Source organism: Macaca mulatta, chromosome 1 (genome assembly GCF_049350105.2).
Source record: "Macaca mulatta isolate MMU2019108-1 chromosome 1, T2T-MMU8v2.0, whole genome shotgun sequence".
NCBI classification, from domain to species: Eukaryota; Metazoa; Chordata; class Mammalia; order Primates; family Cercopithecidae; genus Macaca; species Macaca mulatta.
In genome coordinates, this window is record NC_133406.1 from 176,012,669 (window position 1) to 176,039,469 (window position 26,801).

Consider the following 26,801-nt stretch of genomic DNA (forward strand, 5'->3'; position numbering starts at 1 on the left):
AAATTTCATGCAGTATGGCCAAGCATGTCATCACAGAAAGGGAAGCTGAGTATAACAAACTCTACTCTGAGATATGTTATAAAGTTATGTTCAAGGGCTGCCCTATAGACAAGGTACCATCATTCACATTTCAACAAAGAATTCTGAAACTCAAAACACTCTAGGTGCTTCACACAATTTGACTTCAGGAGTAAGTACTTTTTTTTATTTGGCATGTTACATAGCTATAGAAAAGCTCTGGATTTTGTAATTTGCCCTTGCCTGGAATTTCACATCCACATATACTAAATGGTGAATTCATTTCAGAACAAGTACAAATTTCTGAATCCACAGCTTAGAGGCATAGCCATGAGTAGAAACGAGAAGTTTTATCTTTCATGTAGATCACTCTTAAACAATAATTAAAAACTTCAGAATGCAAGTCAACATACCTACTGCGGTGTTCGTAGCTGCCCTTACACCGGAACTTGTGCGCTGGGAAAACAGTGAAAATTCCTTCTTCTGAACTGAAATACTGCCACTTAATTCCAGGGTTGGATTTCAGGTTGTCTGCAAGAACTAGAGGGGTGAGGAAAATGAAGTATAACCACCAAATCCACAGGTGCATGCAGGCACCGCTTCTCAGGCATCTGTTTTGCATAAACCGCTTGTAGTATGAAGAAATCCCACTAGATACAAGGTTGTAAATTTTCTATGAAACATGTTTTCTGCCCCTTAAAAAATACCCTAAGAATAGAAAATACAATGTTTCAGCTAAGTGAAGCTATTACTCTTAATATTGTACCATGACATTATATGTCTTGGATTCTTTTTCCAGTACAAATGATTCACTTGCATTAATCTCTCCCTGCACTGAGCTGGCCCCTGTTGGGTCAGCACACACTAGTTGGCTTGGGGTGCAGTCTGTAACTGTAGAAAACAGTGATGTTAATAGGCCTCATCGCCAGAGGGACTAGACCTGTGACCTTAACCTTGCCTCTGCTTCACAATGAAGGGAACAGCATACATGGTACTTAAAAAGACAGGCCATCATTGTCTGGTTAAGCTGTTACTTACGGAATGATTCCTCTGTGCCGGGTGCTGGAATACAGGCTTCCTTATGTTATCTCATGTCATCCATAAAGCAACCCCAAGATGTGGGTGGTATTGTTATCACTACTTTAGAGTTGAGAAAATATGCTGAAGTGATTTGTCAAAGACCTCCTCAGTAAATGGCCAAGCTGGGATTCAAACCTGGCTGTCTTGACTCTTGTGTTCCTTACATCATGCTGTACTGCCCCCCTTTATCTACACAGCATTCCTACCGCTGACCTGCATCTGCCATTCCCTCAGCCCACCTTGTTGTGTGCAATCCTGTCCCACAACCTCCATGAAGTCTTTCTTACCCTCTCCCGCAATCAGAATTTCCTCTCTTTTCTGAGCTCTTAGGATGTTTTGCTCTGCTCCATTCTGACTCAGCTACTTATTACACACTTACTATGTGCTGGTCACTGCTTCACAATTGGCAAGATATACAAAGATGAGCACAAAACAAGCCCTATTGTAATAACTGATAAACAAGCAGAGTTACACAGATGGAAATGGAACAAAAACAAATTCAGTTGCGGGAAGATTCCAAGCAAACGTGAAAAGGAAGGAATGCGTGAGGTGTATTTGATCAGAAAATACATTAAGCTTTAAACACCCATGTGACCAAATAAGGATCTGTTTGTATGACTGTAAGGGCTGAGGCTGAGATATGACTCTAACAATGATGAGGGATCTTCACCTCTACTGTAGACAAAGAGCTTTCACACAGGATATTTAAGTTTCACAAAATACTACACGATATGTGGTCTTATCTTCAGATTGCAATGAAGAAACTGAAGCTCAAAGAAATTAAATGGCCCTTTATAACATGCCATGTTTTATTTTCTTCATAGCATTTATCACCATCTGAAATATCATTTAATACCAGTTCATTCTTCTCTTCTCCTTTCCCACCCCCAGTTAAATTTTAAGATGCAAGCAATGAAGAACTTGGCCTTATCCCCCCTATAGCCTAGAACAATGCATGCACAGTGAGTGTAAATAGTTCCTACACAAATGAATATCCACGGCTAGTAGGTGGTAAGATCGTGCTTTAACATAGCTCTTCTGACTCTGTGTTTCTCACTAAATCCTTCGGCCTCAAATAAAAGTGGGTGGACTAATTATGGTATTATGTTTTTATACCATATGTAGCATCAGGAATTACATTATGAAATGGGAGCTGCAAAGTTTTGCAGGATATTGTGGGGGTGATGGTTCCCTGTGAACTCAGGTGCAACAGTCATGTACCTGCCTCCTCTCCGGTAGAGCATCATGAACTCCAAGAAGGTAAGATGATGGTCTACTCTGTCTCCTTGGCACTCAGGACAGTGGCTGTGCTGTTCTGCAGGTTTGTTATATTAGCAGGACTGAATTCCTATTCTATTTTTTATTAAAACATTTTTTTTGAGACAGGGTCTCACTCTGTCGCCCAGATGGGAATGTAGTGATGCAATCACAGCTTACTGTAGCCTTGTTCTCCCGGGCTCAAGTGATCCTCCTGCCTCAGTCTCTTGCATAGCTAAGACTATAGGTGGGCACCATCACACTCAGCTAATTTTTTTTTATTTTTGTAGAGACAGGGTGTCACCATGTTGCCCAGGCTGGCCTCAAATTCGTGGCCTCAAGTGATCCTTCTGCCTTAGCCTCTTAAAGTACTAGGATTACAGGCATGAGCCACCGTGCCCAGCCCCAAGATTTTATCTGAGACAGACAGACCTTGCTTTCAGTCTCTGCTGTCCCTACTTCACTGTATTTATATCCACTATTATTCTGATGTCTGCTTGGCTTTGATCAACTTTTCATGATTTGTTCTTGGCCTACCATGGGCAGGGAACAGCTTTTAGGAATAGAGGTAAGGAGAAAAAAACTATTAAATCCTTACCTACAAAAGAAAGACTAATTCAGGGAGATTGGAAATATACACTAAACTTTTAATTAATTATCACAGTATCTGATTAAGAGCTTGGGTGAGGTACAGAGAAGGGCTATGGAAATCCAAAGATAGGAAAGATCTACCTGTGGTCATTGAGATGGTGTTGGGAACAAGTCCTGAGTGAGTACCTATGACCGTCTAGGCATTATGCCACATGCCTTCTACAAAGTATGGTGGACTTTTGCCATTTGGGCTTGTACCTTGAAAACATACCCACCTCCCAAGATGACCAACGTGCAAGAGGAGGGGAGTGAGAGCTTTGCAGCGGGGTCACTACAGAGAGTGCTCAATTAGCAAGACAGGAAGCCAGAGGCCAAGTTCCTCTCAATGACTTGTTAAAGGACAGTGTACATAAGTGCACAGCATGTGCTGTTGCCATCTACATATGATGTAGAGTGCGGAGTGACAATATATTCAACTCCTTTCCCTTTTTCCATCCGAGTGAAGATCACCACTTTTAATGTTTTATTTACTTTGCAAGGGGTCTTTCTGCCATTAGCAATATGTTATCTGAGGACTACCTTTTTGAGCCATGGCAAATATTTTGATTGTGTTCCAAAAATTAAAACATGTGACAGTCATTAAACTTTGTGGTTGGTGTTAAAATGCCAGTTTCATCTTTATTTCTAGCATGTACATACTCAGGTATGACTTTAGTGCTGGCTCCACCTATCACTGGAACAATTTCAAAGCATGAGGCAAAGATAAAGACATTGGTCAATAAACCTCATTTTAGACTAATCGTTAACAACAACTTACAAAGAAGAAAATGCTGGAACAACATGTGACTATTCCACAAAAGTGGCCCATGGTGATGCCTGTGTCAACCTGCCCACTCCCAGAAACATATGCCCAGAGCCAAACAGAGTCACACCTATGTGGGGTCTGATGAAACATAATGGAGACTCGACTCTAGCAAACATCTATCTGGCATCTGCATGTGCCAGCTTTGTGCTAATGCTCCCACATATAGCATTTAATTCTCACCTCAACAAACCAGTCTTATAACATGCACTAAAGTTTCATGTGTTTAAATCAGAATGGAGCGAATTCCATAGACATTTAGGAACACTTTTTTCAAATTAATTTTTTTTTTTTTTTTTTTGAGACAAAGTCTCGCTCTGTCGCCCAGGCAGGAGTGCAGTGGCGTGATCTTGGCTCACTGCAAGTTCCGTCTCTGGGGTTCATGCCATTCTCCTGCCTCAGCCTCCTACAGGCGCCTACCACCATACCCAGCTAATTTTTTTGTATTTTTAGTAGAGACTGGGTTTCACCGTGTTAGCCAAGATGGTCTCAATCTCCTGACCTTGTGATCACCCACCTCAGCCTCCCAAAGTGCTGGGATTACAGGTGTGAGCCACTGGGCCCAGCCTTTTAATTTTTTATTTTTATAGATTTAGGGGGTACAAATGCAGTTTTGTTACATGGACATATTGTGTAGTGATGAAGTCTGAGCTTTTAGGGTAACCATCACATGAATAGTGTACATTGTACCCATTAGGTAATTTCTTTTCCTTTTTCTTTTTCTTTTTTTTTCCCTGAGACTGAGTCTCGCTCTATCACCCAGGCTGGAGTGCAGTTGTGTGACCTCGGCTTACTGCAACCTCTGCCTCCTGAGTTCAAGTGATTCTCCTGCTTCAGCCTCCCAAGTAGCTGGGATTACAGTCATCTGCCACCATGCCCAGCTAGTTTTTGTATTTTCAGTAGAGACAGGGTTTCACCATGTTGGACAGGCTGGTCTTGAACTCCCGACCTCAAGTGATCCGCCTGCCTTGGCCTCCCAAAGTGCTGGGATTACAGGCATGAACCACCGTGCCTGTCCCCATTAGGTAATTTCTCATTACTCACCCCGCCTCCCACCCTCTCACCTTTCCAAGTCACCTTTCCAAGTGTCTATCATTCCACTCCCTCTGTCCAAATGCACACATTATTTAGCTCCCACTTATAAGTGACAACATTCAGCATTCGACTTTCTGCAGGAACACTTTAGAATTCCCACTCATCCCCTATCCCTCACTGCTTTAAATGACCAGATCTCTGTATAGAAACTTCCCTTCAGTCTGGTACAGTGATTGGCCAACTTCTGTAATGGGCTGGATAGGAAATACTTCTGGCTTTGCAGACCATAAGGTCTTTGTCATAACGACCCAAATCTGTCTTTGAGAGGGCAGACACAGACATTTATTTGTAAATGAATGAATGGGCTGTGTGCCAATACAAGTTTATTTACAAAAATCACTGGCAAGCTGGATTTGGTCAGCGGTCCTCCAACAAAGCTATGCAAAATATACTACACATAGGACTTAAAGCATTTCCAAAGCCTTAGACTTTTAGCTATTACACCCCTTGCCCTCCCCAGATCCCTCATGCATACCGAGGGGCTGTAACACATTTTATCCTCACAAAAGTCCTAGGAATAAAAATTAATTATCTCCAAGTGACAGCTGAGGAAACAGGCTCAGAGAGCTTGTTTTTGACATGCCTGAGGTTTCACAGTGGGCAAGAAGGGGCCATGAGAGTCAAGGCAGTCTGTGACCACAATGCCTGTCTTCTCGCCTCTCCGCCAGGAAACTTGCCCTTTGTGAGACATCTGGCTGACATGAGTGTGTGTAAACATGGAAGAGGCTTTTTCTCCACCTAGTCTCCTGGGGTCTGAAGCTTTAACCTTGATCTCACATTAGCACTGTTCTCCAGACAGCCCTGCCAACCCCTTAATAAAAAGGCAAACATTGCCTTTGGAAGTAAAGGAAAGCTCAATGACCTCATTTAAAAGTAACATCTGTAACAATAAACAGGCTACAGTGAAACTATTAAAAGGGGAGCCAATGGGAGCAAGAATGTTTTAAAAATAAATCAAAACTCATATAGTGCATGATACATTTAGTCTCACCACAAAAGATCATTCTGGTTCATTATAATCATTCCAACACTATAGCACAGTTTCAGGCAAGGTTTCTCCAATTCTCCTGCTGAGGACTCCTTTGGCATCTGATTAAATTACATCCATTATTTGGTACTAGCAGAAGATGATGGATATGATGGTAATGAGGTCCCCGGGGCCCAGAAGTAATCTATCAATGTGCTGTGCTTCCCAGGCGGCCCCTCTCTGACCTAGATGTGGAGGTGAATGAGAGCCTTATTATCCACACAAGCAACCCAGAGGGGGCTTTCCCCATTCCTATGAGTCAGTTAGGTGTCTAGCCACTGGATAACTTGGGCTGGTGTCCAACCACAGGGTCCTTCACACTCACTCTTTCCTCAAAAATGTTGGAAGTGGTCCAGGAAAAAAGCTGGGCAGACGCCCAACCCATCGAGCGGTGATGCACAGCATTAGGATTTAAGTGATGAATGGGCAGGGTCTGTATCTGTCTAAATTGCTCTACACACCTACACTTACCTCAGACAGACACATGTGCAGGAGGCAATAAATGGTGTCTTTCCTCAGTGAAGTGTATCCCCAAGCTAGAAGTTACTGCACCCTTTTAAATCCTCCTCTGGTGTTTTACCTCTTCCTACCTTCTACTCTGCATTATCGTTGTTATAGGTACATTCCACCTCCTCCACCCCTAGATTCTAAGATCCTTGAGGGCAAGATCTATACCTGACTCATCTCTGCATCCTAAAGCAGAGATTTCTAGTTCTTTTCACATTGAGGTACACATTCTCTGAGAGATGTAGGATTGGTATCTGTAGCACACAGGCTGGGATGATCCGTACGTTTGTGTGTTTAGTTCTAAAATCTTATTTTCTTCTAATGCCAACTTTTTTTTTTTTGAGCCAGAGCCTTGCTCTGTTGCCCAGGCTGGAGTGCAGTGTCACAACCTCAGCTCACTGCAACCTCTGCCTGCCAGGTTCAAGTGATTCTCCTGCCTCAGACTTCAGAGTAGCTGGGATTACAGGCACCCGTCGCCATGCCCGGCTCATTTTTGTATTATTAGTGCAGACGGGGTTTCACCATGTTGGCCAGGCTGGTCTCAAACTCCTGAGCTCAGGTGATCTGCCTACCTTGGCCTCCGAAAGTGTTGGGATTACAGGCGTGAGCCCCCAAACCCAACCTACTGCCAAATTTAATTTAAAAAATTAAATATTGTGACTATATCAATATAGAAGCAATGACAATTTTAAATATGTCTTAAAACCTAGACACTCCCTTCTCTGAACACCACTGCCTTGATTAAGAAAGTTTGCCAATGCAACCAGCATAGAAATAGATAAATGGAGAGATAAAAAGTCTGCTGTGTGATTTCATGGGTCTATACATGTCCAAATCTACTAACTGTACATGTTAAACACATGAAATCTATTGGATGTCAATTATACTTCAATAAAACTGTTTCAATAAAACAGTGAAAATGTATTGAGCATCATACAAAACAGTTTCACATATGGTGTAATACTTTTCATAATTACCCTATGGATTTGTTATTTTATTCCCATCTTATAGATGCAGAACTAACACGCTCAAGGTGGCAAGAGCACAGCATGATTTGATTCATTCAGGTGTGCTTGCTTTAACATTACATATAGTACTTCCATGTGTTAAGAAATACATGCTAGATGAATTAGCAATCAACAGATAAAAAACTTACTGAGTATTCTTGAGAGGCAGAATAAATATATAAACATGGAGGGGCTTCTCAATCAAAATAACAGATTTATTAGTTTGTATGTACAAGGTAAATAAGTACAATTAAGGAGAGGCGTAACAAAATGAAGTGATTTCATAATTGGAATAAAACCTAAGGCGAAACTGACCATTTAATCTTATAAGGAAAAACAAACTGCTGAACCGCTAAAGCTGGCAAATACTAGCTGGGTAGTTCAGGCTGGTTTACCTGGAAAATCGCAGACACACAAGCCACTGCTTAATAGGCAGAGCTGATAGTGCATGTATGACTCTGAGCAAGCTTAAACACTAAATAGCATATGTTAGATAAGAGACAGGGTTTTTATATAACCGAGAAATGGTATAGTTGTGATCTCTTAATTATTTTGAGGTGTTCAACAGGTTAGAGACATGAGCCTTAGGTGGCTTTTATTTTTCACTGTCAACTTGAGCGAGTATAAGAAAGCCATTTGGAAATGGCCTGGTGTTATTTTGCATCTTCTACTTAATTCAGGTTAGTACTTATCAACTAGAAAAAAAGACCCTGGTAAATCAGAATGGACTGGGAATGAAAAGCCACAGGTTCAAGTCCCATCTCTTAAGACTGGCAAGCTGTCTGACCTTAAATTTACTCTCTATATAGCATCCAAAGGCTTCTTTCTAAAATGTAAATCAAATCCCCTGTTGCTTTGCTTAAAACCTTTCAAAGGTTCCCTACTGTACTACACTTAGCATTAAATTCAAACTCTACAAGGCCCTGCATGACCTGGCTCCTTCCTATTCTCCAACCTCACCTCTTCCCCCTTCAACTCAGTACACTGTACATCAAGAGCCAATTCTTTCAGTTCCACAAATGTGCCCTTGGTACAAGGTGATCCTCAGGCATGGGAAAATTCTTTCTTCACTTTTCAGATAGCTCTTTTTTAAGCCTTCAGGTTTTGCCTGAAATTCCACCTTCTCAGAGATCCTCCCCTGACCACTCTTGATTCTTATCCTCTCTTATAGTACTTGGTATTTTCCTTCATAGCAAAAACTGGTAATGTCCTGTGTAATCTTTACATAGCTATGTGTTTAGTATCTCTTACATAGGGAACCTTAAGCTCCATGGGGAAGGAAGTATACAGATTTACAATTAGAGAGGAAGAACAAACTTCCAGCTGGCTTTGATCAAGTTTATACAAAAAAAGGGAAAAGGGGAGCATCCTCACTCCTACTGACTTAGAATATATAAATCAGCACTATGAGACTATTATCAGTGGCCCAAGACTATATATATATATGGAATGTCCAAGTGGTACCAGGAAAAGGTTATTTAGATGAACATATGCAGAAAATTTAATGTCAGTCTTTTAAAAACAGAGCCATCACAGGTAGCTCACTGTGACCACTGATAAGCAAGGGCAAGAGGAAGTGTTTTCTCATTTCAAGTATTCTCATTACAAGCATTTACTAAAGTATTTACTATTTCAAGTATTAATTATCAGAGCAACCATGAAATCTCTTCCTCTGAAGCCTTTACAAGCAGGAATGATGCCTAATAATTTAAGATTATTTGGATAGCGCCCAGTAGACTATCAGTGGGCCAGTGGAAGGTGAATTTGGTTCTAAAAATTTTGCCTTTCAATTTTGCTGCAGACTGTGTAGTGGGAATCTTTCTATTTGGCTGTCAGTTTGGGACATTCCTCCTCCAACCAACTCTAAGGCACAGGATCTTAATAGTTTCTGTTCCATAAATGCTTTGGTAGCCTGGAGTAGACAGAATCTTTGTAAAGCATACAAATAAAACATTTAAGATGTCAAAAGAAACCTATTATAAAGAATAGTTTCCAAAATATTACAAATGTAAGTGTATGATAATATATGTGCTTCCTATTAATGCATTAAGAAAAAGAAAGGTTATGGTAGGTCTCATACCTTCCATGATTTGGAAATCATGATGAGCATGCATGATATTTCAAGACATATTCAACAACTGTTATGTGAGATGAAAACTGCCATGATTTCTTTGATGACAAAAATCCCTAGTATGAAATGTACACTGTGGATTGTTACCTTAATTTATGATTGAATTAGAGATCAATTAAAATAAAGATCTAATTTATTTAACATCCAAATGGATGAATCTCTTAATTCTATCTGTGAACTCCTTAGGAGGGTATGAGGTCTGTCTCTAAGGGACAGAATTAGAAATCTGCTTACAAAGGAGGTTTCACTGTAAGGACAGTCTCTGTGGTGATCACTATTAAGTCACATTTCTAAGCAGCTACATGTAGGTGGGGAAGGAAGATCTAGATAGTCATTATTTCCAAAGTCAGTATGGTCTCTATTTTATATTAACAAAAATTTATATTAACAAAAGTTCACAGCAGCTCAAAAAAGTTCAAACTACTTTAAAAAATTAAAATATTGAAGGTCTATGATGCCTGGATGAAAAAACTGGTAAGATATGGTGCTGCCAGCCCACTTCTCCTTCTTTAAACCTTTACCAACGAAAAATTCCTAGGGTGCCAAGCAGATGATAACAAGTAAAGAGGGAGATGAAATTTAGATTAAAATAACAGTAAGAGACCAGGTAGCATTCTAGATATTTTGTTTTTATATTTTTGAAATCTTGTAACAATTCATTTTATAAAGTCAATATAATTACTGTCATTTTACAAAGCAGAAAACTGAAGCTGAGACAGGTGAAGCAACGTACCTATGTCCACACAGTTGTTATAACTAGAGGAGGCAAATTCTGACCAATGGATCTAGTAAGTCACCTTGCTTTTTCCCCCTCCTTCTTGCCTTATCAAATACTTATTGAGTCCTGGCTATGTGTAAGGCACAGTGCCGGGATCATGCCCTCTGCTTTTGGGTCTAGAACACTTTCTACTAAACCAAGGGAAGATTCTTGGCATGCAGCAGTGAGAACACAGATGGGGGTACCCGACAGAGAGGTGCTCTTAGATCCGACCTCCAGTGCCTACCACCATTCCAAGATGCTCTTGCCCAGAGCATCCCAATATTTAAGGCTCTCGAATACAGGTTCTATTTGATCTCTACACTATAAAATACTGACAAAGTAATATTATAAAATGGAAGGAAACAGGTCTTCTGACAAGCTCTATTTCCTCCATCACCCTCTGTGTAAGGAATTCAACAAACTGACTGTTTCTTAGAGTTACTATGCTAATTCTAAGCAAACCCCCACAATTTTGTAATAACCATTGGCTTATTTTTCTTTAGCCACAGCACACAAACTGTTGTCAGATATGCAGCTGAAAAAATATGCCTTCCCCGTTTCAGGCGTTCTCACTTCCCATTTGTTGAGTCTCAAGACCCTCCAGCATACAGTATACTAAACTCTCCATGAATAATTCTAACAGATGGGTCCCAGATTCTCTGACCCCCAGACGTTTTCCTTCCAATTTCACTATCTACATCTAACTGGTTCTTATGTCATCAGCCTCTGCAGTCAAAACAAAACCAACCATGTCCTCCAAACTCCTTGCCTGCCCTCTTTAATGCTTAAGCTACCTCATCTATGGGAAAAAGATGGATTTTTGTTGGGTTGTGACTTCTGTTTTTCTCAACAATATTGTCCACCAGAGGTAGGGACACATAGAACATGCTCGTAATGGAAAGCTTATGGTCTCCCACCTCAAGGATATCTGGGCTTCCTGATGCCCAGCCCAACACCACTCAGAAAAACACATCAAGCTGTCTACCTCCCGCGCTTGCCAAATAGAAAATACAAGAGCTATCCTAAATACAGAGACACAGACAAACGAAAACACACATACTTCCTCAACAGAACAGAACTGACTTAGCACCTCTCAGTAATGTTCTGTACAACAGCAAACACTCTGGAGGAGAAGAAAATAAATTAATATTCTGAGGATTCCAAACAAAATTTCTGGCATCATACCTGATCCCACCTTCCCAATTCCCACCTCTCACTTACATCTTGAGTATCGTTTTGCCATATACTATTCTGCTATTCTGGAGGGGCCACATATTTCAGCGACCACTGGATACCCTTTATGCTGCTCCAGGGGTGGTAAGCATATTGAGCACTTGACCATGTACCAGGTAAGGCTTTTATCTACATTACCTCAGTTAATTACTACAACAACCCTATGAGAGATTTTAAGCAGGGGAGCCAAAAGAGCTTTATGGAAAATGGAAGGAAGTGTAAGTTAGCCTGGAAGGAGGAGTACCTGGGACCAGACTATTAAGGTCATCTAAGAGTGAAAGGAAGGCAGTGGAAAGGGGCCATGACACAAACAAAATGGCTAGATGCAGGTTGAGCGGGATGGCAAGAACTAGAGAATCAACGTAGATCACTCTTCTTAGTTGCGTAGCTGAGACAAAGGGAAAGATTACTAATAACTTAGGATATAGGACTGTTTTTCATCGTTATTGCTATTTTTTTTGAGGTAAGTTTTATTATTCATCATTATTGCTATTTTTTTTTTAATCTATGAGGTAGGTTTTACTTATTATCCAGGAAACCAAGGCATAGACAGGTTACTTTTTTTTTTTTTTTGAGACGGAGTTTCACTCTTGTTGCTCAAGCTGGAGTGCAATGGCATGATCTCGGCTCACTGCAACCTCCGCCTCCTGCGTTCAAATGATTCTCCTTCCTCAGCCTCCAGAGTAGCTGGGGTTACAGGAGCGTGCCACTACACCTGGCTAATTTTTTGTATTTTTAGTAGAAATGGGGTTTCACCATGTTAGCCAGGCTGGTCTTGAACTCCTGATCTCAGGAGATCCGCCTACCTTGGTCTCCCAAAGTATTGGGATTACAGGCGTGAGCCACTGCACCTGGCCATTATTACCGTTTGTAAAGCTAAGGATATTCTGGTTCAGAAAGGTGGGGAGTGACTTAAACCCTGAGCCCCCAATGGGACCTAGGCCATGTTGCTCAGTGACCTGCCACCACACTGATCATGCCAGTTAAGGCCCATTGCAAAAGTTAAACTAATGACAGTTGACCAAGCCTGTTCCTGGGGGCAACTCAATGATCCTTTCCTATCTCCTTGTTATTATTTTAGTTTAAGACTAAGGTTAAGGAGCAGGCATCCTCAAATCCCTGATTCTGTTCTGAGCTCATAGCTCTTTGTGTCCATTCTAGGTTGATTATATACTGCAAAAATAACCAGTCCATTCTGTCCTTGATTCAGCCTGGTCATGGGCTCAGGGAACCTAGAATAAACTTATGGGATAATCCAAAACCAGTGGGGTTCTACCACTCTCCCTTCTTCCTACCTAGTAGGGCATTCCCAGAGGACCCAAAGGTCCAGGTGATCTTCAAGCATTTATAAAAGAAATAACAGAAAATTAACAAAAATGTAGTTCTCAAGCCTAGGTGATCATCACAATTTTTAGAACCCACAGATTACCAAGCCAACATTCTGATTCACTATGTCTGCATGGTGGCTGAAGAATAGTTTTGTTGGTTTGTATTTTGTCTTTTTTTTTTTTTGCAAAGCACCCCAGGTGACTCTGATGTTCAGTTTGGTTTGGGGCAACTAACCCAAGACATTAATCTCCATTTTCCCATCTGTTTGCTTCACTTCTTTCTCTGTCTTTGGCATGTAAACATTTTTAAGTTTCTCTAACTTTAAAAAAAAAAAAAAAGCAATAACGATGAAAAACATTCCTATACCTAAGTTATCAGTAACCCTTCCCCTTGTCTCAGCTATGCAACTAAGAAGAGTGGTCTACACCGATTCTCTAGTTCTTGCCACCCCACTCAACCTGCATTTAGCCATTTTGTTTATGCCATGGCCCCCTTCCACTGCCTTCCTTTCACTCTTTGATGACCTTAATAGTCTGGTCCCAGGTACTCCTTCTTCCAGGCTAACTACACTTCCTTCCATTTTCCATAAAGCTCTTTTGTCTCCCCTGCTTAAAATCTCTCAGTTGGTTGCCTTCAGGGTAAAAAACAGATAAAACACAACCAAACCCAAACAAAACACCTCAGACTAATATAAACGACCCATTAAAATTTGACTTAGCATTACTCTTATTTTCTGATACTCAGCTCCCTCCTAAACAATGATCCATTCTGCATGCACATTTTATAGATTCCAAAATGCTTGCTTGCCACAAGCACATCACCTGGATAATTCTTACCACATTTAAAAGACCCAGCTCAGAGCTCACAACCTGGGTCAAGTGCCCAGAGTTCACCTTCATCATCACAGCACTTAGCATTTTATCGTAATTGAACTTGTCTGTTGATTTTTCTCCTCCTCTCCCCTCTCACCAATACACTTCATTATCTTGGTATCTGGCATCGTAACCACCACATGCTTGTCACTTGAGAGAAGCTCTTTATGAGGGAGAGCCAGGAAGGAGTCAGAACTTATTCTGGGTCTCAAGATTAGGTAACTAGTAAAATGAAGCTGCTGTTAACTGACATATGGAACATGGGCCAAGGAGGAAGTTTGGGTGCGTAGAGAGACTATTTATAGGTATGGTTTTAGATACAAAGAGTTTCAAGTGTCAGTAGGCAGAATACAGTGATGGAAATACATCTCTTCATCTTAAGCAGTCTATCTCAGGGAGGCCATTGACTAGGAGTCAGGACACATAATGTTAAGCCATGTCAATACCAACAATTGCTCATTGACTTTAGGTAGAGCAGAACTTCTCACCTGTAAAATGAAGCTTATAATGGCCCTTGGTGTCTGGTAAGAATAAAATGAAAGTATAAAATGGTTTATGAGGTACTAAGCAGCAATGGACTGATTGTTTTGTATATATTGTGTGTCTGGGCTCATCATAGATGGTTTCACGTGACTCCAGAATACCATTATTCATTTGTATAGTCTGCGTCACTCCATATCATGGGACATTTATGTGTGTTGATTTGCTACTTAGCTAAGGAAACCACTGCCAACTAACAGCAAATCACAATCACAATCCTTTCTTCATCGAAGTCCTTCAAGAGTCTTGGTTATTCCATTACACAGAAGAGAAAAGCACAACAAAAATCCTAGTGGCTTTCGTTCTTTCTTTCAGTAAGAATTTACCGTGTACCTGCTATGGGCAAGGCACTGGACTGGGCACTTGGCATACAATAATAAATAAAAAGAAGCACAAGGTCAAGTAGGTGTCTAACTTAAAAAAATAAAAAATCTGTAGTAAGAATGTGCCATAGAGTAAAGTCATAAAGGGTTATAACTGAGCCAATACAACCCTGGAAGGTCACCCCAGCTTCCAAGCAGTCCTGGGGTTGGCAGAGGACTTTGCTGACACTGTGTAGAAGCCCTGCTCTCTCCCACTCTCGATTCTCCTTTCCTCCCTTTCCCCATAGGCTGCCAAGGTCCATCTCAGAGTCTGCTTCCTCAGAAAGCCAACCTGCTAAAACAAACAAGAAATTCTTATCTAGAAGGGTGAGGGAAGGTGACAAGGAAGTTGGGTCCTTAGGAATAAGCAATGTTTTACATGTCAGAGGCGGCTGGCAGTGTGCTGCAGGATGAAACAATAATGTGATCAAAAGTAGGGAGCGGTGATGGAGGTGGGTGATGCTGAAGAAATGAAAGGGATTTCCTGAGGTTAGAGCCTGGAGGACTTAAGGAAAAGGAGCAGAAGATGGGGGTGCAGGGTCTCCAACGTGAGCTTAGATGTAAAGGGAGCCATCAGAGGTTTTTGAGAAATGCAGTTACAGAGGAGATTTTTCAGAACACTCAGTGAGTGTTTAGGATGTGTGGAAAAAGAGGGAAGAGAAGCAGGGAAACCTTCTGGTGGTGGTGGTGGTGGGGTTCTACATTAATTATTCTTCTAGAAAAGCAATGAGGATCCAAATTTACCACAGTAGCAGGGGAAAAAGAAAGGGGATTCAAGACTGATTTTTAGACTACAGAATCTGAGCCAAATTTCTCTTTCAATGAATAGAGGACAATGAGACCTGTGTTACAAGTCAATGTACCAATCAAGAGCCACTCATAGGCAGATGCCCAGCTGGTGTCTAGACCAAACAAGAGCAACACACAGGCAGATGTACAGCCGGGTATCTAGGCCTAACAAGAAGAGCAATGCACAAGCAGGTGCCCAGTGGGGTGTCTAGACCAAACGAGAGCAACCTATAGGCAAATGTCCAGCCAGGTGTCTAGACCAAACAAGAGCAACCTATAGGCGGGTGTCCAGCCAGGTGTCTAGACCACAAAAAGAAAAGCAACACACAGGCAGATGTCCAGCCAGATGTCTAGACGAAATAAGAAGAACAATACATAGGCAGATGTCCACTCAGCTGTCTAGACCAAATAAGAAGAGCACCACATAGGCAGATGTCCAGCCAGATGTCTAGACCAAACAAGAGCAACCCACAGGCAGGTGTCCAACCAAGTGTCTAGACAAATGAGAGCAACACACAGGGAGATGCCCAGCCAGGTGTCTAGAACAAGCAAGAAAAGCAATCCATAGACAGATGCCCAGCTGGTGTCTAGACTAAACAAGAGCAACATACAGGCAGATGCCCAGCCAGGTGCCTAGATTAAACAAGCACAATGCACAGGGAGATGCCCAGCCAGGGGTCTAGTACTTAGTGAACACTTGACAAATATTCACTTATTTATTTATACCCTTACTTGGACAATGACTCGTGTTAGGTCAAAATGGATAAAACCCAGAGAAGTACTGAGTGGAAAATGGTGAGGAAAAATTCCCAGAATGAAGGTAATACTGAATATGACAGGGAACTCAGACTGGGGAGCAAATTCAGAGGAAAGTTTGTTTTGTGTACCTACAGGAAAATCACAGAGAAATGTGTGTCCTGAAGGTGTTTATTCAATAAATAAACTCAGAAATAGACCAGGTCTTGAGCTAGAGATTGTGAATTCACCAGCACATGGCAGGAGCTGGGAAGCTGGCTAAACTTAGAATATTCAGGAAGATAATGATTAGTGAGGTGAGGAGGATGGTAAGAGAGAATATACAGAGACATTTACTCTGAGCAACAGAATAAAGAAAAATGAGCCCCAGAAGAAAAATAAGGATTAAACAGAGACATAAGAGGATAAATAGCAGAACATAATTTTATAGAAACCAAAGGAGAAGAGTTTCAAAAAAGAGGTTTACATGTCAACTACTACAAAATAGTCAAGTAAAATTGTAGAGGAGTCACTTGAAACCCTTCCAGGGAGCAAAGATATCCTGCCTTTTAAATACGTAGCCATACCTTGGAGATACTGCAGCTCAGTTCTAGACCCCTGGAGTAAAGTGAGTAAGGCAATAAAGTAAGTCACACGAAGTTTTTGGTTTCCCAGTGCATATAAAAGTTATTTTTACACTACACTATAGTCTATTAAGTGTGCAAAAGCATGTCTTAAAAACATTGTCATACCTTAATTTAAAAATATTTTATTGCTAAAAAATGCTAATGATCATTTGAGCCTTGAGCAAATTATAGTCTTTTTGCTGATGGATGGTCTTGCCTTGATGTTGGTGGCTGCCGACTGATCAGGATGGTGGTAGCTGAAGGTTGGGGTGGCTGTGGGAATTTCTTAAAATAAGACAACAATAAAGTTTGCTACACAAATTGACTTCCTTTCACAAAAGATTTCTCTGTAGCATGTGATACTATATGACAGCATTTTACCTACGGTAGAACTCCTTTAAAAAACTGGAGCCAATCCTCTCAAACCCTGCTGCTGTTTCATCAGCTAAATTCATGTAATATTCTAAGTCCTTTGTTGTCATTTCAACAATGTTCACAACATCTTCACTAGGAGTACATTCCATCTCAAGAAACTATTTTCATTGCTCATTCATAACAAGCAACTCCTCATCTGTCTAGGTTTTATCATGCGATTATACCAATTGAGGCACATCTTCAGACTCTCCTTCTAATTCTAGTTTTCCTGGTATTTCTACCACATTTGCAGTGACTTCCTCCACTGAAATCTTGCCCCTGAAAGTCATCCATGAATGTTAGAATCAACTTCTTCCAAACTCCTATTAGTGTTGATATTTTGATCTCCTTCCATGAATCCCAAATGTTCTTAATAGCATCTAGAATGGTGAATCATTTCCAGAAGGTTTTAATTTACTTTGCCCTGATCCATCAGAGGAATCACTATCTATGAAAGCTATAACTTTATGAAATGTATTTCTTAAACAATTAGACTTGAAAGTAAAAATCACTCCTTGATCCATGGGCTGCAGACTGGACATTGTACTAGCAGTCATAAATACAACATTAATCTCTTGGTACATCTCCATCAGGGCTCTTAGGTGACTGGGTGCACTGTCAATGGGTAGTAATATTTAGAAGGGAGTCTTTTTTTTTTTTTTTTTTGAGGAGTGGGGCTCCATACTATAACCTTATGAAATGTATTTCTTAAACAATTAGACTTGAAAGTAAAAATCACTCCTTGATTCATGGGCTGCAGATTGGACATTGTACTAGCAGTCATAAAAACATTAATCTCTTGGTACATCTCCATCAGAGCTCTTGGGTGACTGGGTGTACTGTCAATGGGTAGTAATATTTAGAAAGGAGTCTTTTTTTTTTTTTTTGAGGAGTGGGGCTCCATAGTGGGCTTAAAATATTCAGTAAAACATGCTGTAAACAGATACTTCCAGGTTTTTTGAAAAAAGGGAGATAATTAATTATAAGCAGAAAGCCAAACAAATGCATGTGACTCACTTTCCCTGAAAACATCTGAGTATTGTTCTATATACTACTACCTAGACTTGTGCTTCAATGACGTAGGTATTTTCCTTACATACACATTATAAAATTTAGCAACAAGGGCCGGACGCGGTGGCTCACGCCTGTAATCCCAACACTTTGGGAGGCCGAGGTGGGCGGATCACAAGGTCAGAAGATCGAGACCATGGTGAAAACCCGTCTCTACTAAAAATACAAAAAATTAGCTGGGCGTGGGGGCAGGCGCCTGTAGTCCCAGCTACTCAGGAGGTTGAGGCAGGAGAATGGCGTGAACCCGGGAGGCCGAGCTTGCAGTGAGCTGAGATCGCGCCACTGCACTCCAGCCAGGGGGACAGAGTGACACTCCGTCTCCAAAAAAAAAAAATTTAGCAACAAGGATAAGTAACCACCAACATTAATTCAATTCAATAAACATTATATAAGCATCTATAGAGTGAAGACCGAACAAGATGTAACCATGAGGATATAAAGATAGATAAATGCTTCTGTGATCTCATAGTATGATAGAAAAGGCAATTGCACACAAAAATGGTATTGATATATGGACTCCTATTAAAAAAACTTCTATTATAGAGATACTTTGTATTAAGATAATATAACTTTCATTTGAATTATGCTTTTATGGTTCATGATATGGTTTGGCTCTGTGTCCCCCCACCCAAATCTCATCTTGAATTGTAATCCTCACATGTTAGGGAGAAACCTGGTGTGAGGTAATTGGATCATGGGGGCAGTTTCCCCCATGCTATTCTCATGATAGCGAGTTCTCACTAAATCTGATGCATTAAAAGTGTTTGGCAGTTCCCCCACCCCAACCCCCTCCTGTTGCCATGTAAGACATGCCTTGCTTGCCCTTTGCCTTCCAACATGATTACAAGTTTCCCAAGGCCTCCACAGCTACGAGGAAATGTGAGTCAATTAAGCCTCTTTTCTTCACAAATTCCTCAGTCTCAGGTAGTATCTTTACAGCAGCATGAGAATGGACTAATACAGAAAATTGGCAATGAGGTAGTGAGGCACTGCTATAAAGATACCTGAGAATGTGGAATTGACTTTGGGACTGGGTAACCAGCAGAGGTTGGAAGAGTTTGGAGGGCTCTGAAGAAAACAGGAAGATGAGAGAAGTCTGGAACTTCCTAGAGATTTGTTGAATGGCTTGGACCAAAATGCTGATAGTGATACGGACAATGAGGTCCAGTCTGAGGTAGTCTCACATGTGGATGAAGAACTTATTGGGAACTGGAGCAAAGGCCACTCTTGCTATGCTTTAGCAAAGAGACTGGCAGCATTTTGCTTCTGCCCTAGCAATCTGTGGAACTTTCAACTTGAGAGAGATGATTTAGGGTATCTGGCAAGGAAGAAATTTCTAAGCAACAATGCATTCAAGAGTTGATCTTGCTGTTTCTAAAACTGTATGCATATATGCATGAACAAAGATTATCTAAAACTGGAATTTGTATTTGAAAGGGAAGCAGAGCATACATGTTTGGAAAATGTGCAGCATGACCATGTGGTAGAAAAGAAAAACCCATTTCCTGGGGAGAAATTCAAGCCAGATGCAGAAATTTGCCTAAGTAACAAGGAGATGAATATTAATAGCCAAGACAATGTCTCCAGGGCATGTCACAGGCCTTCAGAGCAGCCCCTCCCATCACAGGCCCAGAGGCCTAGGAGGAATAAATGGTTTCTTAGGCCAGGCCCGGGGCTTTGCTGGTCTGTGCTACCTCAGGATGTGGTGCCCAGTGTCCCAGCCACTCCAGCTCCAGCTATGGCTAAAAGGGGCCAAGGTGCAGCTTGGGCCATGGCTTCAGAGGATGCAAGCCCCAAGCCTTGGCAGGTTCCATGTGGTGTTGGGCCTGTGGGTGTGCAAGCGACAAGAGCTGAGGTTTGGGGGCCTCTGCCTAGATTTCAGAGGATGTATGGAAACACCTGGATGTCCAGGCAGAAGTTTGCTGTAGGGGTGGGGCACTCATGGAGAACCTCTGCTAGGGCAGTGTGGAAGGGAAATGTGGGTTTGGAGCCCCTATACAGAGCCCCCACTGGGGCACTGCCTAGTGGAGTTTTGAGAAGAAGCCACCATCCTCCAGACTCCAGAATGGTAGATCCACTGACAGCTTGCACCGTGCACCTGGAAAAGCTGCAAACACTCAAGGCTAGCCTGTGATAGGAGCCAGGAGGCGGGCTTACCCTGCAAAGCCACAGGGGCGGAGCTACCCCAGGCCATGGGAGCCCATCTCTTGCATCAGCATACCCTGGATGTGGGACAACAAGTCAAAGGAGATCATTTTGGAACTTTAAAGTTTAAAGACTGCCCTGTTGGATTTTGGACTTGCATGGGGCTTGTAGCCCCTTTGTTTTGGCCAATTTCTCCCATTTGTAATAGGTCTATTTGCCCAATGCCTGTACCCCCATTGTATCTAGGAAGTAACTAACTTGCTTTTGATTTTACAGGCTCATAGACGGAAGCGACTTGCCTCATCTCAGATGAGACTGTGGACTTGGAGTTTTGAGTTAATCCTGGAATGAGTTCATACTTTGGGGACTCTTAGAAGGGCATGATTATATTTTGAATTATGAGGACATTAGGTTTGAGAGGGGCTGAGGCAGAATGATATGGTTTGGCTGTGTCCCCACCTAAATTTCATCTAGTAGTTCCCATAATCCCCATGTGTCATGGGAGGGACCCAGCAGGAGGTAACTGAATCATGGGGATGGTTACCTTCATGCTGTTCTTGTGATAGTGAGTGAGTTCTCAGGAGATCTGATCATTTTATAAGGGGTTTTTCCTCCCTGCTTCACTCTGCACTTCTCCTTGCTGCTGCCATGTGAAGAAGGACTTGTTTGCTTCCCCTTTCACCATGATTGTAAGTTTCCTGAGGCCTCCCCAGCCATGCTGAACTCTGAGTCAATTAAACCTCTTTCCTTTATAAATTACCTAGTCTCAGGTATGTCTTTATTATTAGCAGCATGAGAGTGGACTAATACAGTATGTCTAAATGTGGGAGCTTAAATAAACAAATTAAGATTTGTTTTATTGATTTTACTGCATAAAATCTTATTTTATAAAAATAAAAAAAATGTTCAGGATACATTTGCTAAGTTAATAAAAGGCTATATCCATTTTGATATGTAGTATGAGTGTGAGTGTGTATATATATTTGTATTTATATACATATGTTGTGTATATATGTATATATGCCAATATATGGCTAACAAAATCTTCTGAAGTCAGTGTAATAAGGTTGTTGTGAGAAACTATAAGAACGACCAAACTTTGACATAGCTTGCAGTATAGGAATAGAGTCTGAAGAGGGAATCAGGTACAGAAAGGAACCTTATTTGTTTAGTTCCTTAATTCTCTGTGTGCATATACATAGTATACACCTATACATATGAATATAAACTGAATCATACAAGCTCAAGAATCTAGATTTCTGAGTGACTAAACAGCTTTTAAATGTTATATAAATAATTACATATTTTATGACACTAATGCAATCATGAAGCTGAAGCAACTGGGCATAAAAAGGAATGAGAAATGTCTAGCTTGGTTGATTTTTCTTCTTTATTTTAGGTAGAACATGGCTTTTTCATTGCATTGTTACCAGCAGAATTTTTCTAATGCATATTTAATGGGTAATTTTCATGGTATTTTAAAGAGAAAAACTTATAGTATGTAGTACATAGCTACTCATTATCAGTCATAGAAGGAAATGATGAAACTAGAACAAACGACAGCCTTTAAGGCCCACCTGTACATCCTATCCTATAGCATTTACCTCTGTAACATGACTTATAAATGCCCCTTACACCCCGTGAATCCTGTTTCTCAATGAAGACTGCAATGTTACCAAGATCGAAGTTTGCAACTTCAAATGCTCTTTAAAATCAAACGCAATAAAGAAAGTCCAGACGCTTTTTCTTTCAGTGAGAAAGACTAACTCCTACTTCACTCTCACCTCAATTGCATAACTCAAGAGAGCAAGAGACAACTTCTCTTGGACTCTTCAAATAAACTCTCTTTAGGGATCAGGCCATGCACAAGAAAATAGCTCAGCAGGAATTTAAAAGAAAAAAAGAGAGAGAGAGTGAGAAAGTGGGGATAAAAGCAGGAAAGAACCTGAGCAAAACATTACCAGAACCATAATATAACACATGCACTGTCAAACTTTAGTTATTTGAATAGACTCAGGGACAAGGAGTCAAATTAGAAAGTAGGGATCTGGCAGGGGTGGTTTTAAGAAAAAGAATACACATGTGTGTTGGATGAATGGACACATGACCTAGTTTTGGATAAATGAAGCTAAGAATGGTTTATAATTTATGTGAGTCTGCTTCCAGCTAGTCTGAGAGGCAATCTGAAACTGCGTTATCAATTAGGGGCCCATTGATGAATTATATACAGTCTGAAAGAGCCTAAGGCTGGACATCTTACAGATGTAAATATCAGACATGTGATAACCTATGAAGTACATTAATTCTGCTCTGAAAAGGGGCATGAGCTGTACAGGAGGAAAAGGGGGAACTCTGAGGTCACCTTTCACCATATCCTACTCCTCTCATATTACAAATAACTGCTCAAGTATGTGGACTTTGGGATGTAGCCACTGCCTAGTAGAATGCTGCAAAACTTCAAATGCAAGCAAGTCGGTTCTTAAATACCTGAATATTGCCAAAATCTGCTTGTAAATCTAGCTGTGTCAACTGTGCTGAGAACAACTCTTGTTATGTAGTAGGTTATACTTGAGACATGCTCATAGAAATATAAAAATTCAGGATCTTGTCTTTATATTCTACTTACTTCTGCCCTCTCCACACTCTTCTTCCCCACACTCTGAGTTTTCAAACTATCTGAACTCTCTTCCTTAACAAATAAACACTGAAATACATCAGCATTTTCTTGGGATTATTTGTGCACCGAGTTTCAGTCTAAATTCCAGTAATAGGAGGTAATCTTAGTACCACTAATAGGTCTTTAATGCTTATTCTCTGGTCCTCACTTTCAGCTGATGATCTTGTTCTCGAATTCTCTGGAAAAAAAAAGAATCACTAAGAAGGGAGTGTCACTAAGTTCACACCCATCATCACATAAGCATCTCCACCCATGTACTCTTCCTTTCCTCTTCTTGCTATGAATGAACTCTCTGTGCTTCTAGGTCCTTTACTGGTGATACAGCATCTCTTACCTAATCAAGGAAAAAGCTCTAGCAATCTTCTCCCCTTGCTCTTGTGTCAATCTCTACTGAATTATTCCCTTTGCACATAAACTGAGTATAATTTCTCTCAATTAAAAAACATCTTCTTGATCTCATCTGGCCTTCCAACTTTCCTTTAAGCAAATCTCAGGAGTTCAAGTCCTTATTTTCTCTGACTCCTCTCCTCCGTTCTCCAGAGCTTGAACCCTCTAGGATCAGCCTATGATACTATTCTACCAAACAACCCTTGACAAGCTCACCCATAGCCTCTACATTGCTAAATCATATGGTTGGTTTTCTAGACCCTCAGCATACAGAGACTAGGTGACAAAGTTGATCTCTCCCTCTTTCTTGCAACACTTTCTTCACTTGGCTTCAGGGAGACAGCCCTCTTAGTCCTCTTTCTACCCACCTGACTGCCCTTCCCAGCTCCCTTTCCAGCTTCCTCTTCATCTCAGTGTCACCTCAGCAGTAAAGCACCCCAAGACTCAGTCCCTGGAGCCCTTCTCTTTTCTACCCACGGTCACTTGCTATGTGATCTAAATGAACCTCATGATTTTAGTGCTATCAATACACGATGAATCTCTAGCCTTGGTTATTCCCTAGGCTGCAGACTTACATACCCAACTGCTTATGAGGTCCTTTACTTAGATATCCAACAAGCATCTCAAACGTAACTTTCAATAACCTGCCTCTCACACAAACCTGCTCTTTTCCCACCATTCCCCATCACAGTAAATGACAACTCTGTCCTTCTCCTTATAAGGCCAAAGATCTTAGAAGTCCTTCTGGACCTCTCACTCTCATATACCCAGTCCCCCATCCTGCCCACCATCCAATGGACCAGCAAATCCTACCGATTCTATCTTCAAAACATTCAGAATTCAACTGCTTCTCACCACCTCCACTGTCACTGCACTATTAATGCTATCATCATCTGTCCCCTGGATTTTGGAGTAACTTTCTAAGTTGCCTTCCCCTACTTCTACCTTTGCCTTGTCCGGTCTAGTCTCGGCTCAGTAAACCTTTTAACCTAAGTCAAATCACGTCACTTCTCTGTGTGACTCCTCCACCACATGATGGCTTTCTACCTCATTCAGAGCAAAAGCTAAAGTCCTTATAACTGCCAGTAAAATAAGGCTCTTGGTGACCTGGCCCCGGACTGCCTCTCTGGCCTAATTACTCCCAGCTCTTTCACACCACCACAGTTACGGTGGCCATCCTGCAGTTTCCAAGCACACCAAACAGTCACCCAATTCAAGGTATTTGTCCCATATATGCTGCCCCCAGATAAACTCAGTCTACAATCCCACTTACTCAGATCTCACCCACAAACCCTTAGATGAAATAGTAAGTCGTCTGCTCCTTTCCCCGACAGCCAACCGTATTCCCTATGTCTCATCTCTGCTTTACTTTTCCTTGATAGCATTCATCATCTTCTAACGTATCACTTGTTTCTATGTCTCCTGGCTCCTGGCCTCCAGATTATAAGCTCTCTGTGTGTGTGTGTGTGTGTATGTGTGTGTGTGTGTGTGTGTGTGTGTTTTACAGCTCCTGACCTAGAACAAAAAGGAGTACTTACTATGCAGAAGGCGTTTAATAAATATTTGTCAAATGACTTGTAGCTGTACTTATTCCTTCCACTTAATAGGTGGGAGGCCATTCTTCCAGGTTATGGCCATATACTAGAGAGGTCATTCACCAGATTCCCCTGTGTAAACTCCCCCCATGGCCTTCTAACTCATTCAGAGCAAAAGCTAAAGTCCATAACCTAGAAGAAAGGCTGTGTATTCACTAAGAAAAAGTAACACTACTTCTAACAATGAAGCCAGAGCTCAACGATGTGCTCATTATCAGAAACAATACAATAAATAGTAAAATAAGGCAATGAGGATGAGGCCCTGGTTGCCACAGCCTCCAGATCCTCCAAGATCTGACTCACTGAGGTGCGTGGTCCTGGCAGCGGACCATCATTCTGGACCCCAAGTGAGCACACCTCACCCTCAGTCTGCCCAAGCCTGCCCTTTCCTATTGTCCCAGTCACACAGCCAGGAGGTTAATGGAGCTTCTAGAATCTCAACACCAGACTTAGGATATATCATTGGAAATATGTTAAGGAAGGTGCTATCTACTAGAAAGGAGTGAAAATGCATTTGAAAGTAGTCCATAATTCCTTCCTGTTTTATTTTTTTCCCTCATTATAAAAACAACAAATGTTTAATTTAAAATTAAGAAAATTAATAAGGAAGTAAAAAAATCTCAGTTTCATCATTAAAAAATAACTACTAACATTTAAGTGTGATCCATCTAGATCTTATATAAATACACACATTTATGTGTGATCCATCTAGATCTTATATAAATACACACTAATTTTTAAAAGTTAATTATTGTATAAATGCACACTAATTCTTAAATCTCGGCCAGGTGCGCTGGCTCATGCCTGTAATCCCAGCACTTTGGGAGGCCAAGGTGGGTGCATCACCTGAATTAGGAGTTCGAGACCAGCCTGGCCAGCATGGTGAAACCCTATCTCTACCAAAAATACAAAAATTAGCTGATTGGTGGTGGGTGTAATCCCAGCTACTTGGGAGGCTGAGGCAGGAGAATCGCTTGAACCCAGAAGGCAGAAGTTGCAGTGAGCCAAGATTGTACCACTGCACTCCAGCCTGGGCAACAGAGCAAGACTCTGTCTTAAAAAAAAAAAAAAAAAAAAAGCTAGGTGAGGTGGCTCATGCCTGTAATCCCAGTACTTTGGAAGGCTGAGGTGGGTGGACCACAAGGTTAGGAGTTCGAGACCAGCCTGTCCAACACAGTGAAACCCCATCTCTACAAAAATACAAAAACTAGCTAGGTGTGGTGGTGGGCACCTGTAATCCCAGCTACTTGGGAGGCTGAGGCAGGAGAATTGCTTGAACCTGGGAGGCAGGGGTTGCAGTGAGCCGTGATCACGCCACTGCACTCCAGCCTGGGTGACACAGCAAGACTCCATCTCAAAGAAAACAAACAAACAAACAAAAAAAACCCCATGAGTTACCATGACTTGTAAAAAACTTAACTACATACAATGTTGGATTACAGTATGTATTTTTGGAACACTTACATCTGATCCTATTCAAAGATTGCTATTTCAAGTCTTTAGACCCAGGAACATCTCTCGTGTACCTAGCAATGTTTTAGGGAAAAAACTGAATTTGGGAACCTGGAGACTCAAGTTCCAGCTTTGCACCCTGTACAAGTTGTGGAATCCTCCCTGTTAATTTATCTCCCCATTCCATGCCCTTGTCTACCCTCTTTTGTTATTTTTGTAATGCAAACCATTCTCCTTTA

General features: G+C 41.2%; 1 protein-coding gene across 4 annotated transcripts in view; it reads right to left on the reverse strand.

Moving 5' to 3' along the window:
* The window catches only part of CACHD1 (cache domain containing 1), a 226,820-nt gene that overhangs the window by 63,865 nt on the left and 136,154 nt on the right, over positions 1–26,801 (reverse strand). For all 4 annotated transcript variants that reach the window (XM_028832884.2, XM_015141703.3, XM_077954745.1 and 1 more), the window contains one exon: positions 432–558. In XM_028832884.2, the coding sequence (XP_028688717.1) occupies positions 432–558 (127 nt within the window). The remainder of the gene's footprint in view (positions 1–431; positions 559–26,801) is intronic.